General features: G+C 37.9%; 1 protein-coding gene across 1 annotated transcript; it reads left to right on the top strand.

The window, feature by feature from the left end:
• Window positions 1-1,644: 1,644 nt before the first annotated feature.
• Window positions 1,645-16,113, top strand: LOC111346600 (adhesion G protein-coupled receptor L4). The gene is made up of 17 exons (XM_088747074.1): window positions 1,645-1,675; window positions 5,354-5,419; window positions 5,856-6,027; window positions 6,562-6,675; window positions 7,083-7,167; window positions 7,509-7,602; window positions 8,763-8,812; window positions 8,960-9,104; window positions 9,820-9,914; window positions 10,769-10,871; window positions 11,137-11,287; window positions 11,732-11,813; window positions 12,080-12,146; window positions 12,666-12,748; window positions 12,945-13,065; window positions 13,543-13,584; window positions 14,922-16,113. Exons 3-17 carry the CDS (start codon window positions 5,868-5,870, stop codon window positions 15,042-15,044), a joined length of 1,515 nt encoding a protein of 504 aa, XP_088603200.1. The 5' UTR covers window positions 1,645-1,675; window positions 5,354-5,419; window positions 5,856-5,867; the 3' UTR covers window positions 15,045-16,113.
• The last annotated feature ends 592 nt before the right edge of the window (window positions 16,114-16,705 follow it).

Here is a 16,705-nt window from a genome sequence, read left to right as displayed (position 1 = left end):
ATTTGGCGCAGTTTACTTGATGACAGTCATTCTAGGTGAGTTGCATATCATCTTTAATGTTACATCTCTAAATACATGGTTGCTCCTAAGAGTTAAAACGGATGACATGTTTCATTAGATATGCGTATTCCCTGCAGAATTTTCGTATGCAAGTTAATTTTTTCGTCCATATTCCTTAGGTGGAAAACGCTATACGGACAACTTTGGAAAAAAAAACACACACACAAACAAAGCATAATGATACTAAAATAGTAAAATTTTATTTGAAAGAAACAGCAGATTATAGTGGATTATTGCTACCACGATCTCTGTGATACTATAGATACTTGGGAGTGACGATATACGACAGGGCAAATATTTCATAAAACTCATGCCAAATTATTTTGCATTTTAGAATTCCCGTCTCATTAGTTACGTCGTGTATACTGCTGAATTCAAACTGGCTTTGTTTCACAACTATTTAAATTGTCAGATGGGTTCTTTCAACCTGGTTTGAGATATACAGCTATTGCTGTCGATTAATCATCAATAAACAGAAAAACATTTCCTAAATTTTTCGACCTCTCGTGGTGGCTCACTTTTATTAAATCACAAAGAAAGAAAATGCGCTTTAAGTTAGAAATATACTATTTTTTTCAAAATATGCAAACACCGTGACCAAATGTCCGTGGCAGGTTTCGATTTTGAAGGAAAATCATCGCTCTCTCGCCTCTGTTTTATCAGAAAAGAATTGCGCTGGCATGGATATGAGGAACTTGTAACTTTATGTTTGATTTACCAAGAAATTTGTTCTAAAAATATACTGAAAATCGGTGGTAACTTTATTGTAAAATTGGCATCTCGTAATGGTCTCGAAATATTGCAACGTTTGCCGGCGCGCTGCGGAAGCGGTTTCGTGTGACCTGAACATGCGTGTAAATGGGATCTAGTAAGAACAGCTGCTTCAGCTCTTTGAACAGTTTCGTTTTCAGGGCACAGTTAAATCTGGCATAGCAAGAGGGAGGATGTTAACAAATAGAAGCTTGGTGTGTCACAAAAAACAAACACTTGATTTTCAGCTTTTCAAAACAGACAACCTTGCTTCAGCTTCATCCATCCACTCCTTCTGGTGAGATAAAAGAGATCTATCAGGAAGCTTTTTTCGTCACTATTTTTTTTTCTTTTTTTTTTTTCTTGTTGTTTATAGCTCTCCAGAGTCAAAAAACGCAGGGTGAGTTCATTTCCATTCTGACTGAAGCAGTAGAAGCAATTCCGTGGTGTTGTCATTTTAGATGTCCAAAAAGAGCTCTGCTTTTCTCTTTGCACTGAGACCTACCACTTCTATATGCTTATTTTGCAGAGGCCGGATACAAATGTACCCACTTTACAGAGCTCGGACTCGAGATAGAGACAGAGTGTGAGAAACTGATAAGAAATGACTTTCTAAGCCGGTGGAATTGGATATCTTGTGGCCCCTCTTATGGTATTGCTACTTGCTCCTCCTCCTCCTGTAAAGAGTTTGAGCGGTGTTTTGAACTAAAATTTTTCAATGAAACAAATTGTTGTGAAAGTTGTGAACGGCATCAATGCTTTACAGTTAAGAACAAAACAGGGATATGGAGCATTGATATCATACCCTGCCTAGGTACCCCAGAAGTGAATTTCCTGTTTACCGTCAAGCCACTTACAAATCAAGGTAGGTAAGCGAAATCTTAAAATTTTAAACCGTCTATAACTTTCTGCAGACATTAGTCCTCAGTGGTCGTGCCGAGATGCACAGTTAATCAGCTTGATTTGAGCTAAGTACATGGTGCCCACTCCTTCGCTTTCAGAAATGAAAACAATATCTAAGCAAAACAAAAAATGAAGAAAAGAAAATAAACGAAACGAATCGACGAAAAAACATCTTTTATTTAGAATATCATTTCCCTTCCTTTTATCATTTTCGCAGGAACGTACGAAACAGGAGAGAGAAAGGCAAGAGATCTGTAGTTAGAACATGCGAATAACAATTACAGTATATATATCTCTATATATAGAAATATGTATATAACTGCAGACAGTGCTGTTTCGGCCTTCTGGGCTTCATCAGTGCAGTGCTGAATCTAGGATGGAGGTGAAGCTATAGAGCCACCCCAAATGATTCCACACTTGTGGTGCCATTTTGTTAGGAATTACAGCAAATGCTGCTGGAAAATGTTTAATACACATGTGTAGAGCGAAATACAGTTCAAAATGGCTAAAATCAAACACGCATGATTCCCTGTAACTCTGAGTTTCGTGTTTACGCACTCGTCAGACAGATTTAATGAAAAACATTATTGTAGGCTAATTTATAAATATATGTATATACATATATAACCATAAATAATTAGCTGTTGATTACGATAGGTTGTTGATAATTAATGGGTGATAGGAGGCAAAAATTACAAGGACAATAAGCCAGTAGGTGTGAATGTGTTGACAAAAGTCTATTGTAGCGGGGAAGCGTCAGATGTTCTTTAGATAAAACTTGTTTTCGTGGCAGCATTTGGATATAAGTTCGGATCTTTTATTCAGTAAGTTGATGCTGTTGGACTTAAGAATCATGAGTTTTTCGGTCAGGCAAAGGACGCATCTTTTCGTCGTGTTGTTCTAGGACCTAACTCTTGCAATAATGGACCATTTTATGTTGAAGTTTACAGAGTTGTCCTTCAGTTGCCAGATGTATTTCAATAGTTCAGTGCTGTTAGTGTATTTTCTGAGTCGGAATGTGACCTTGTGTTGATTAAATCTTTGTTTAGAAGTTCCTTTAGTCAGTCCGAAGTAGTTCTTAGGAGTCGCTTTGTTACCTGTAGTGGTGATTAGTCCGTTGTAGATAATGCTGGAGGACAGGCAATTGTTGTTGAGCGGGCACGGCTCTTTAGATCTGCAGTTGCAAAGGCTTTCGTTGTTGTCGGGGTTGTTGTTGTCAGATAGCACTTTTTTGTTGTGTTTGCTAGTCGGATCGATCCCACGTTCTCTGCACAACTGTACCTGACCTTTACGTTGTTCTTGTTGAATAAACTATGGTATTTGTGATGCTTTGGAAAATGCTTTGATACCAGACTGAGAAATTTTCTGCCGATGTTTGTTTGTATGTTACTAAAAGGATGGTTGTACCAGATAATATTTCTTTGTCGGGTTCTTCTGAGTCGGGTGGTCTGTCTGTGCTTGATGAAGGTTAGGGTTTTCGTATGCCCGCTGGATTTGAGGGCAGTGTCGTATTCCGTTTCGGCTTTGTTGAATTCGTCCTCGTTGCAGGAGTTATCAGATATTCTGCGGCTGATGGAGTCAGGTAATTGCTTGATTATGTTGGGAGGGTGGTTTGACTTTGCATTGTTCAGTTTGCTAAACGCTGTTATCCACAATGAAACAAACAATATTCAATTACTCAATGAAGAACATTCCTGTACCTACAAAAAAATCCTACCTAAAGAAACTCATCGAAAAAACCGAAAGCGTAATTAAACGGATGCGATGGAAAGCCTTCTTCCTCCAACAAAACGAGGACAAAGACAGCAAAAGCGACGATATAAACGAAAACAACAACTTCGGATTCAAGTCAAGAAAATGCCAGCCTCAAAATGGAGACCTAAACAACTTTGAGTCTGACGTGCACGACATGATCAAAAACATTCAATTCGAAGCATTTTCCAAAACATCACAAATACCATAGTTTATTCAACAAGAACAACGCAAAGGTCCGCTACAGTTGTATGGAGAACATGGGATCGGTGATTAACAAAAACAACAAAAAGGTACTATCTAACAACAACAACAACCCCGACAACAACAATAACCTTTGCAACTGCAGTTCTAAAGAGCAGTGCCCGCTAAACAGTAATTGCCTGTCTTTCAGCATTATCTACAACGTACAACTCACCACTACAGATAACAAAGAAACTTCTAAGAACTACATCGGACTGACTGAAGAAACTTTTAAACAAAGATTTAATCAACACAAGGTCACATTCCGACACAGAAAACACACTAACAGCACTGAACTATTCAAATACATCTGGCAACTGAAGGACAACTCTGTAAACTTCAGCATAAAATGGTCCATTATTGCAAGATCTAGGCCCTACAACAACACGACGAAAAGACTCGCCCTTTGCCTGACCGAGAAACTCATAATTATTAAGTCCAACAGCAAAGACTTATTGAATAAAAGATCCGGAACTTATATCCAAATACCGCCACGAAAACAAGTTTTTTTCTAAAGAACAGCTGACGCTTCCCCGCTACAATGGACACCCACTGTCTTATTGTCCTTTTGTAATTTTCGCTTCCTCTCACCCATTATATATCAACAGCCTATCGTAATCAGCAGTTACTTTTTATGGATATATATATATATAAATGAGCCTACAAGAATGTTTTTCATTAAATCTGTCTGATGAGTGCGTAAGCACGAAACTCAGAGTTACAGGGAATAATGCGTGTTTCATTTTAGTCATTTTGAACTATATATATATATACCTATACATATATGTATATGTATGTGTAAATAAATATGTATATATATATATATATATATATATATATATATATATAGGAAGTCTGCAAGTCGATTTTCGCGTGGAACAGTGCTCAATACGTTGAAGCAGAGCAGAATAAATATTATGAGAGGAAAAAAGGACGTAACTACATTTCCCGACAAGCCTGTTTCGTGAATCGCTTCACTCTTCAGGAGTTTAATCGATTCACGATTAGGGTTTTAAGCGATTCACGAAACAGGCTTGTCGGGAAATGTAGTTACGTCCTTTTTTCCTCTCATAATATTTATATATATATATATATAACTGCAGACAGTACTGTTTCGGCCTTCTGGGCCTCATCAGTGCAGTGCGAATGCTAGGATGGGGGAGAACCGAGACGGTCACCCCAAACGACCCAACCTTTGTGGTATCGTCTAAGCCATGCCAGAGTGCTCAAACTAGAGTATATATATATAGACAGGCTAGACGAAATCGTGGCTGTGAGAAACTGCTCGATGCGGGTTGCAGAGAGTTCCAATAGTGGATATGAAAACCGTCTAACGATCACAGCGCAAGCTGCGTGAAACTCAGAGTAACGATGAAACGATCTTCCTGTCATTAATTTATAACCGCTATATATATAGAGAGATATATATATATATATAAAGTGCTCGGGTCTAAACTAGATAGCCTATGTTGCATTGCGACGACAGTTTCAAATCATAACTGACATGAATAGCTGACTGACAGAGAGATCTGGTAGATTAGCGAACTGACAAATAGATCTGGTAGATTGACCGAGCGATTGACCTACTTGACTGTTTGACTGATTTATTGATTAATCCATTAATTTATTGATTTATTTCGTTTAGAGAGAGAATTGTCATGGTCTGGAATCTTTAGGAAATCTTAACCCTAAAAAGATTAACGCCGAGAAGGTAGTACTGTTTGACATTGATATTGTTTTTGAAGCATTGATGATATGAAAACTGAACGGAATTGTGCTGCAGCCAATAGAGAAACAATACATCATTACAAACCAGATCTAGAGATACATTTCTTTAGGGTTTTTTTGGTAAAGGGTCTATACATTGGCAAGTTCACCCAGTATAGATAACAAAGGCCACAAGGCATTAGAGAACTTAACAGATAAAAAACAACAAGAGTGCAGGCCATGCAGAGTATCTGTAGATTTCCATCCGTTGCAAATTTGCCCCTCCCACTCTCGGCAAGTTTTCCCCGTCGAGAATTAAGAGTTCGCTCCACCTTTACAAGTTCAATGGCTAAATTAATTAAAATGGTGAGGATAAAATCATATACTTTTGTTCTCTCTTGCTATCTTACCATTTACTTTCCTCCGATTTTCGTAATCAGGATGCAGTATCCATGCTTGAGAATGCAACTATCTTTAGCCCTAAGAAAAAGAACCTAACTAAGGGGGATGTGATGTTCATCGCACTGGTATTTGAAGACTTTCTATATAGACTGGCTCTATCACATTTGAACGCTACAACTACCAATTTCTCCCTCTTCAGAAATAATTCAGGTAGGTTTTGCATGTAACTGAAGATATTCTTGTGAAGATTAACTAAGTATGAACAAACACGGACTGTAAGGTGCAAATGATGACATATCACGGACTCCGAATGAATTATTGAAATGAAAACAAGTAAATTATCCAAAGTGCAAAAATAAATAATCCTGTTTCGACATGGAATAGGGCCGCAGACTTCTTTATCTTCTATCTTTTTTATTTCTTGCTTTTATTTGTTATTATTACCATTATTATTATCATTATTATCATTATTGTTTTTTCTTTTGTTTTGTTGTTGTTGTGTGTCTGTGTCTTTTTTTTTTTTTCTTCATTTTCGTATTTTTTTTTTCAACTGGGGCATAAAAGTTGTTAGGGAATGTCTCTGGATAATCAGCACTTTACGCTAGAGCAAGATCCATCGCGCTCAAATAAATTTATTTAATGAGTTGTACGGCTTGAAAATATTTTATCGGGCCTTACGCCACATTACAAACACTTAGAAATAAATAATATTGAAAACACATGGCCTTTTTTTCTAATTCGCAGTCGTAGATTATCTTGCTACTCGCACATTCAAGCACAGTGGCGATGAAATTATTTTTACTGATCCTGGAAAGGAAAACTTCATGGAAATTCCATCAGGAAACTCCCACGAGAACGGTGGGTATACTAAGAAGTACATGTAATCTCAATAAGAAATTTCTGAACCCCTGATCTATAATTAACATTGTATATTTAGTAGACAAGCTTTCCAGTAAAATCATGAGAGGTATCATGAGAAGTAAACCGATAAATATTGGTTAAAAACAAAAAACAACGAAAAGAAAAAACAGACTAATCTTTGAAATTGAGGCGCAAAGAGCTCTAGGATGGATTTATGCCAAATGTAAAATGAGAGAAAGCAAAAGAAATCATCCTCGATCAACATGGGCGCAGATACTAACTTTAAGTTTTACCCAGGAGGGGACTTGGGCTGTATCTAAGACTCGGGCACAGATTTTTCGAGTAGGGAACTCCTGCTTGGCGAATAAAATATGTATCTTTTCGTTCGAATTACCTCCATATAGGGTCAGTGGTTGTAGCAGCTATGTATAAAAATCTAACCGAGTTCTTCATATCGGACAACAACATCAACGGAACAAACAAAACCAGGTTTGCATGTCAAGCGTTAGCTTGTGTATTTCCTTGTACTTCATTAAACTCGTATCTTCATTCAAAGTTTCGAGAAGATGAAATAAGCTAAGTTCAGGGCGAGACCTGATTTAAAAGAAAACAAAGGAAAAACATCTTTAACGTGGATAGCTAACATGATATATCCAAACCTATCCCGTGGTTCTAAATTGATAAGGTTTCTCCAAAGTAAGGTCCAGAGCTACAGGTGAGTAATAATATTCAATTTAACAAGAGATTCTGATGGAGACTATACAAACGTTTTCGTTTCTTTATTGTATGCCATCTAACATTGTTATCTCTTTTTTTTATGTTATTACAAGGAAGCTGAACACTATAATCATGTCCGCTGAAATATATCCTGAGCTTGATAAATTGCAGGAAAACATTACCCTGGTTTTTAAAAACATGAAAAAGGTATCCTCATCACCTTTTGTACCGAATTTAGTCTTTTGTCTTCTCCATCTTGCCTAGCAGCTTATGTTTAAGTAAGGAAGCATTAGGAATTTTTTAGGGGACGTCAAATTGTCATTGTCTTCAATGTAAAAGCTTTCCTTCTTTGAATTTTCCAGATTATCGGATGAAGTGGGTGAATCGAATTAATCAAAGATAATAATTAATGACAATGACGATGGTGAAAGCAATGATCGTGATGATCAATGATCTTAGGGTCTACTTTAATGAATCTGGCATTTCAGTAAAAAATGCCCCTGTTTTGTATTCTCGTATCTGTAATATTTGAGGGAGGGGGGAAGTTTCTAGAAACCGTGGTGCTGCGTTCGCGTGGAGTATAGTAAGATAAAGAAGTCTGTCAAGTGAGTTGATAATGTGAATTGGCCACTGTAGAGAGATTAAAAAGCTGACGTATCGAGCGTAAAGCGTTCGTCGGGGCTCTGATAAAGGGGTGATGCTGGAAACATCAGCTTTATAATGTCTCTGCGCAGGCGAATTTTCATTATCAACTCCCTCGATAAAACATAATAATAACAATAATAATTCAATAATAATTTAATATTTATATTGCGCAAATTAACATGTGGATATGATCAAATGCGCATCACAACACTTTTCGGGAGACTTTGGCCGGACTGCATCAGCAGTCTACAAACAATCGAAGGAAACTTATATGAAAATGCCCCCTCCCCTTCAATTCCCAGTAAACAGGCCAGACCACATCACAGTAATCTCGTGAGGGGGTTCGTTAATGACCCCTGCCTAACCAAATTAACTAGTTAATAGATGCAGGAGACGGGACCTACGGTTTATTCGTCCTTATCCGAGAAGACTAGAATGTCTATCCATTTCTTGATATTATAGAAAGGTAGCGCATTGTCCTCAGTTATTTTAAGACCTTGAGTGTTGGTCCGGCCAGGGCTCGAACCATCGACCTTGACCTCCCGCACAACAGTCCAGCGCTCTAAAAGAAAGCTCCAAAAAACAAGCTAGAAACAAGCTCCATAAATTACGAGATAACTTCGTTATCTAGTAGTAATTGAGCTTGTGTCTAAAAGTTCAGTTTCCAAACTTAGCATTGTCCATAAACTGCTTCTTGACTTATTCTCTTGCAATACCTTCAGGCAAGTGGAGATAGAAGAGAGTGTGTATTCTGGAAGATGTTTGGAGAGGGGTAAGCCTCACAAGTGTTCCCACGAAACCTCCTTTCTTGCAAAACTCTACGAGATGTATTGTGTATGTCATTTAGAAAGCTGAATTAGATTGCATAGCCTGGAACTGCGGTCAACCACTTGAGAAGTTTCTTTTGTTTCTCACACAGCCCTGAGGGTTGGTCATCGCAAGGTTGTTTCACCAGAATCTTGAGCGAATCCCAAACGGAATGCAAGTGTAATCACTTAACCCACTTTGCTGTTCTGATGGATTTTACCAACGATGACGATGACAGCGTTGCACCGAATACAAAAGTAACACCTAAATTCATAGTTTTATTTGGTGTATAAGTTTCCCATCACGTATCCTGTACACTTTAAATTTCAGACGTCACACGCAACAAAGCAGATCCAGAAAACTTTAGTTGTACTGTGTGAGTTTAAAAAAGAACTTTGACAAAAATGTTACTGGAGTAGTACGACCTCAGAGAGCAAAATTGGAAATTGAGTCTAGTCCTCCATAGCAACCAACACTATAAACATAAAGCACCAGGTGTATTTTTATTTGGTTTAAACAACTTGTACACTTGACGCAGAAAGACGGAAAATATGAAGTGACTAGTTGGGATTACTGTGGCCAGAATCAAAGACTGCACCTAAAAATTAAAAGTGTGTTGGATTGAGTGCACTCAAATCTCTAGTTTCTATTACAATCGAGTTTCTATTACAATCATCAGCTATATTCTGCTTACGTAAGTCCCTTTCAGTTACATTTTATAATATGTGCATTTTAAAAGTGTGTTGGATTGAGTGCACTCAAATCTCGTATCCCAAAGGCGGGCAGTTTCATTTATTATCTCTCTCCTAAATGCAAGTTCATATAATGTCCTGATTCCTATGAACATTCAATATCTATTAAAACACTAGCTTATTTTAAGGTGCCCTTAAAGTTCAGAAGCTGAACTTCGGGGTATTAACTTTAAATACATAACAATTTTGGACCTTTAAAATGAATGTAATCAAATTTAAGGGAGATGACAGGATACTGACAGTTCTTACAATTGTGGGGATGGCTTTATCTCTGGCTGGAGTTTCTATTACAATCATCAGCTATATTCTGCTTACGTAAGTGCCTTTCAGTTACATTTTATAATATGTGCACTTTATCAGTTGAAATCTTCGCTAAGTTAGCATGGAGGAAGTGGTCTCTTTAGCCTGAAGGAAGTGGTCTCTTTAGCATGAAAGAAGTGGTCTCTTTAGCATAGAGGAAGTGGTCTCTTTGGCGTGAAGGAAGTGATCTCTTTAGCATGAAGGAAGTGATCTCTTTAGCATGAAGGAAGTGGTCCCTTTAACATGAAGGAAGTGGCCTCTTTAGCGTGGAGGAAGTGGTCTCTCTAGCATGAATAAAGTGGTCTCTTCAGCATGAATAAAGTGGTCTCTTTAGCATGAAGGAAGAGGTCTCTTTAGCATGAGGGAAATGGTCTCTAGCATGAAGGAAGAGGTCTCTTTAGCATGGAGGAAGTGGTCTCTTTAGCATGAAGGAGGTGGTCCCTTTAACATGAAGGAAGTGGCCTCTTTAGCATGGAGGAAGTGGTCTCTTTAGCATGAAGGAATTGAAGTCATCTCTTTGATCGTGTCGTCTCATAGTCCTGGCGAGATTAAAGAATACGCCTTAGATATGTCCTTCGTCTCGACAACCTGTGATAGCCTGGGGAGAGGATTACACTGGCGGAGGTTTCAGACTATTTTCGGCCAAAGTAATGCCTAAACTAAAACAAACAAGGTTACAAAAGTTACAAAAAAATCAGCTGCAACACGTGTAAAAAGCAGAGAAAGGGTTAAAAAGCGAAGGTCATTTGAAGAAAATTAGATTAATGAAAACGGTTCGGGCGTTAACATTTCTCTTACTTCACTTCCTTAGCTGAATTTTGGTCATTATATTTTGGTTTACAAATTTTTATTCATTTGGGCCTCTGTAGAGACAGGCATGCACCATTGTCCCATATTCGAGTAGGACTAACAGCCTGCATTGGAGCGGGACATATTGTCTTCCTTGCTGGAGTTGATGCCACAGGAAACAAGGTGAGAGGTTGGGACAGATTAAATTACGTCCTCTTCGTTGGCTGTCATTTTTATTCGATTCTTTTATACTATATTATATTTTTTTCTAGGTGCTTATACAGGTTTTTTTCCTGGTTCGTGTTGCAGTTGTTGTTATTTTTCTTTCTTTGTCAGTGCGCGTTTATTGTTCTTTAACCTGTGTGTATATGTTTGTGTTTCCTTGTACATTGCCTGATAATTTTTTGCTTACCCAATACATCAGCCAACCGATGATAATCTCTTGCAGGCTGTCTGTATTGCGGTAGCAGCTCTCATGCAGTATTCTCTGATGGCAGCATTCTGCTGGATGCTGGTCGAGGGCATTTATATCTACTTATTTGTTGTGAAGGTGTATAACATAAGTGATAAACTCCGTCGCTATCATGTCCTTTGTTGGGGTAAGGAAAACTACTTGTTAAGATGCGATAAAAGCTGAAATCATTATACGCGAGGGTGCTAAAGTAAGTTGAATTCAATAAAGCAAGTATCAACGAGAAAAAACGATTTGCTGTTGCAATGCACAACGTGTTAATTGTCAAATTCTGATTGGCTTTTGACACTTACCAGTCGGGATGTCATAACGAAAACAGTACCACGCAGTCAGAAATTAATATTTTTTGTGGGCAAACAGGGGTGGGAAGCAAGCATATAGAAGACTATTTTGAATTTTGTTGTCGCATCAAAGAGAGAAGTATAATCGCCTTGATTTTTCCTATTCCCCACAGCCGTTTGCTAGGTAACATAGCACGCACTTTGATAAGTCTCGCTTTCCTCTTTCATATTACCTCGTAATTGATAATTTTAAGCAATTACTCTTTTAATTATAGTGGCTTTTGTTGCAGGACTTCCAGCGGTGATTGTTGCTGCATCTCTAGGTATTGTTGCAAGAAAAGACGGAATCGAGAATTTTGTCAATGATCAGTAGTAAGTTTGAAAGTTTACCTATTTTATCTTCTGAAAGCATCACTGTAGATACATAAGTGAATAATGTTTCGACCACCTGAAGAGGTAAACCTAGGGAAAGGGAAATGAGTTTTCTCAATGCATTTATATCGAAACTGCGTCGTCTATCTTGATTTTCGCTGAAAAGATTGAAAATCTGGCCTATCGTACTTTTAAATTTTTAGTTTATCCCTCGTTTAACTAATATATTAATTTTTAATCTTTTATTTCCCTTTTTTAACTCCAAGCTGCTGGATATCTTCAAGAAACAAAATAATCTGGATATTTGTTTCCTTTGTTGGGCTAATCGAACTTGTATGTGGCGACATTACCTGTTTTAATAATACAACTCAACTTGAACCTATTTAAATTATTCTATTATCATATGTTCTATTTAAGTTATTCTGAGTTAAGTTATTTTTTATTTTTCCCTTTGGTCTAAGGCAAGCACCTTGCCTCTGCCAAAAATAAATATATTTGATAGAAGACAATGACGGGGCAGACAGGGAACATCCATTTTCCCATCCATTCCACTACAATCATTATAAAAGGTTTTCAGAAAAGACTCCACATCCACAAAGGGATGTAAAGGCGAACGGCTTTGGAATTTAGGCTACGTGACCGTTTTTTCAGAATCTTCTCTTGTTAATTTCAATTACTCTCAAGCTGCAAAATTTTTTACTGAAAGCCTTGTCTAGCGGGATCAATATTACTCTTAGCTGCCGCCCGCATTGTCCTCCCCTGTACTCTTTTCACTTTCTCATATTTCGCACCATTAGAGATCTACAAGTCAGTAAAGTTAGCCAACATTTCGTCTTGTCTTTGTTTGTAAAGACTAACATAGTAATCCTTGCGCGAGTCATCAAGGAAATTACCACAATCCAACAAGTGAAAGAAAACCAGACTGAACAGATCAGGTGAGATGATTATCTCTCTTTTATTTATATGTACTACACCCCACCTCTGTTCCCAGCAAAGTGCAGAACACTTGTCACATAGTGTTCTGGCTCTCTTTCGAGTTTTGTAGCTCTGTTGTAGAAAATCTGCGCGCGAAATCCGACGGTCCGAGGGTCGATTTCTCGAGGAAAATTTTATTTTTCTCTATCTTTATAGGGTCGGTCTCCGATCATGCGTGGTGTTGACTCCATTGCTAGGAGTCACTTGGCTGATTGGTTTCCTGTCGCCAATGCACATTGCTTTTTCCTACATGTTTGTGATCCTCAACTCTACTCAGGTAAAATGCAAAGTTTACAAAGGTTTGATCTTTGAGAGGGAGGTAAGGGTGTCATCACCACAAGATGATAATCATCGAAGTTTCGAAAGTAATTCTCAATAAGCAAGTATAACCCGGATTAGCTTTTAAGGTCAGAACCCTTTTTGAATTAATCTCACCCTTAAGCCCAAAGAGAAGGTTAGTGGAGAGAAGTAGTGAAAATCCTATCACGGGGGCTTGTTTCTAAAACTACAGATCAAGTGAAAATTTACATGTACAAAGAAATCTGTGCATGCGACCGGAAAAGAACGATTGATTTGGAGATAAGTACTTACTGGTACCTGTAGTTGTTGCGACACAGACCTTCGACCACAGTTAAAAAGGAGGTTAATGCTTCTTTGTCGCTTCCTTAATCTAAAAGTTCTCTTTTTTTTCATTCTCATTTATCTGGTCATTAGCTTATCTATTTTTTGTTCCATAATACCTTTCTTTTTTTAGGGCTTCTCGATTTTCTTCTTTCACTGCTTGAGAAATAGGGAGGTATGCATAATATACATATTTTCAACAGGAAGAATTATTTGTCAGCGAAAGGAAACCTTTGAAAAATAATAGTTTCACGCTTATTGTACGTAAATTATAGATGCACTTCGGAGGTTTGGAGAGCACGAGAGAGGCGTAAGAGTTGCTCAAGGTGCTAGAAGTATGAACCAATTCTTTTAAAACACAGTGGACACAATTTGTGCTTGAGGAAAGTTTAATTATTATTGCGTAGGGTTTACCAGATTATCGCGGTCGACACGAGAACTATGCATATAAAACAAGGCAAAAACCAGCAAAAAATATTTCGCGCCCAAATCTTTATTGAGAGAATTGTAGTTTGCTGATAAGATGCTAAATTCCAAAGGAATTCTTGCATGTACGAGACCGCGTGATAGAATCAGCATGCTTGAAGCGTTTACTAGAATTCATGGCCAGAAAATTGAGTTGGTTTGTGATGACAGTTCTAGCATTGTGTCATTTCAAAATTAAAATCCCCTTTTGAACAATACTTTTAAGCTTTTAGACATATCAACATTTAAAAAGAATATCCACAATCTGAAAAACTTACGATTTTCTCGCGTTTACGAGACCCGCGTGGTTGATTCACCATATTTGTTTTCTTGTTTACTAGAATTTACGACCAGAAAAACGCGAGGCTTGGAGTAAATTATGAAAATTGTTAAACCAAAATCTTCTATTGAACAGTACTTTTGGGATATTTTGACACTTTAAGATAATATCTACTGTTCTAAAGAATTTTCTCCAACGTCGCAAAGCCTCACTTAGAGTCAGAAAGATCACTTTGTTCTTTCCAAGTCATAATTCGCATCGCGTTTGGGAATTAAGTGTCAATAACTCTTTGGTTCCCAGAAGTGATCAACATGTAACTTCTCTCTATAATATCCATACACGATCCGGCAAATAGGCAATGAGAATCCCCAAACTTATCAGGAAGAAGTTGTTACCCTGATTGAACACCAAATTGTTCTAACCAATTTACAAGAAAACGTGTAGCAGCTAGAGGGGAGAATTAACAATAAGATCTTGGGAGTTTAAGGGCGAACTTCAACGCTAATTTCGTTGCTGGAAAGCTACACTCTCACTTTTTTTTTACAAATAAGTGTTTTTTAACTCAGGGTTGAGCGGAAAAGCAATATATTGAAAGGTTTGAGACCTCGCGGCTAAATTTCAGAGACGGGAACTTGCTATGAATGAACATGTCATGGATGCCCGGCCGGCCGTCCATACAGAGGGATTTTTTTTATATTTGCTCTTTAGGAATGAGGGAGGACTTGCTCCCTTGAAATGTTATAATTTATCTGATATTCCTCACTTAGATAAGACAACGTTTCAAAAGAAGAATTCACAGAGTCTATCCACGGGCAGAAAATCCACCTATGACTGAGAAAAGAGGAGACGATACAATCAGAGTTGAGTCTGAACCAAATCCGTCAGACTGATGATCAATGATCTTGCACATCCACAGTGGTTGCTGAACTTTTAATCAAAACTATGACGCAATTCACTATCGTATGATAGCGGCTCGATGTAAAACAGTGATAAGAGTGTAAACATTATGTTTGTAGTCGGTCGGTGTGACAGGATGGATTCCAATGGGAACTAGAGGGTCACTGCTGTTGCTGAGAAGTTTCTAGCCAAGTTAGCTTTTCACTCTTCTTAAGAATTGGTTCATGCTTTAGCGTGCACTATCGAGTTATGGAGCACGCGGGAAGTTTGAAGAGCACGAAAGAAGCGTAAGAGTTGCCCGAGGCGATAGCCGAGGGTAACTCTAGCTTCTTGAGTGCTCTACAAACTTCCCACGTGTTCCATAACTCGATAGTGCACAGCTGAAAGCATAAACCAGTTGTTTTAGAACATAGCCGGTGGAATTGTGCATCAAATCCGACGCGAAAAACGGACAACAATATCAGTTGAAGTGAATCGTGACGGCGCTGATACCAAGTCTCCTTTTCCGTTGTCTTTTTCTTTTTCTGCGTCATTTAAGAACTCTAACCCAAAGGAAAAGGTGGAAACATTGTCTTCGTTTTCGATCTAGTAGGCCGAGTTTCTATTTGTATCCATCATTGTCGCGAAAAATATTATTTTTTCCCGCGCAAACAGTGGCCGCTCGCGTAAAAAAAAAAAAATTCTGGCGAAGCGATTTGCTGACGCTGTCAGCGTGCACTATCGGTATTTTGAGCACGCTTACGTATATTGAATTTGATTGCGCGGTTCTGCTAGCTATGTTCTAATATTTTTTAAGGTCCTTGGTTCGTGATATGTTACGACATTTATACTATTCTCTAATTAGGAAGTCAAGATTTATTTCTAAGAATGAGATTTCGGAAAAGCCCTCGAGTTTTCAAGGATATGTAAATCTTAGTATATGAAAACAGCCATTAAGCATTTAATTACAATAATATTTGGTGCAAGTGATTTTAATGGGTAAAACAAATATAATAACAATTCCATTAAGCTGTTGCACTTTGAAAAAGATAATAAAAACGTTACGCAAGCATGCAGGTGCAACTTTTGGGTGTTCATCGTTATTTTCATAAACACAATGCTTATGCAAATAATCTTAAAGAGGAAATAAACAGCATGTTCGGGAAGCGAAGGGGCAGCCGATTCGCCTTTAATCTACCGCTTATAAGCGAATCTAATTATTCTCAAATTACCGCATACATGCTGATAAAGTAGGACCTGTTTACCTACCGAGATTAGATTACCGAGAACAAAACAAAGGCCAAAACAAAACAAAACAAAGGAAAACAAAACAAAGGAAATGATTTCAGAATGTTTTTCTGTTCTTCAGTAATCTTCACGCGTGGAATTTTATCCATGATCTCTTTTTACCAGATGTAAAAGCGATGAATTTTCCTCTTTCGCTTGAACCTTGCCACATGTCAAGTGCGACTGCGATACCGAAGACATTCTGAAATCATTTCCTTTGTTTTGTTTTCCTTTGTTTTGTTTTGTTTTGGCCTTTGTTTTGTTCTCGGTAATCTAATCTCGGTAGGTAAATAGGTCCTACTTTATCAGCATGTATGCGGTAATTTGAGAATAATTAGATTCGCTTATAAGCGGTAGATTAAAGGCGAATCGGGTGGAAGGGGAGCCC

Source organism: Stylophora pistillata, chromosome 2, assembly GCF_964205215.1.
Source record: "Stylophora pistillata chromosome 2, jaStyPist1.2, whole genome shotgun sequence".
Lineage (NCBI taxonomy): Eukaryota > Metazoa > Cnidaria > Anthozoa > Scleractinia > Pocilloporidae > Stylophora > Stylophora pistillata.
This window is presented reverse-complemented; position numbering and strand designations above follow the sequence as displayed.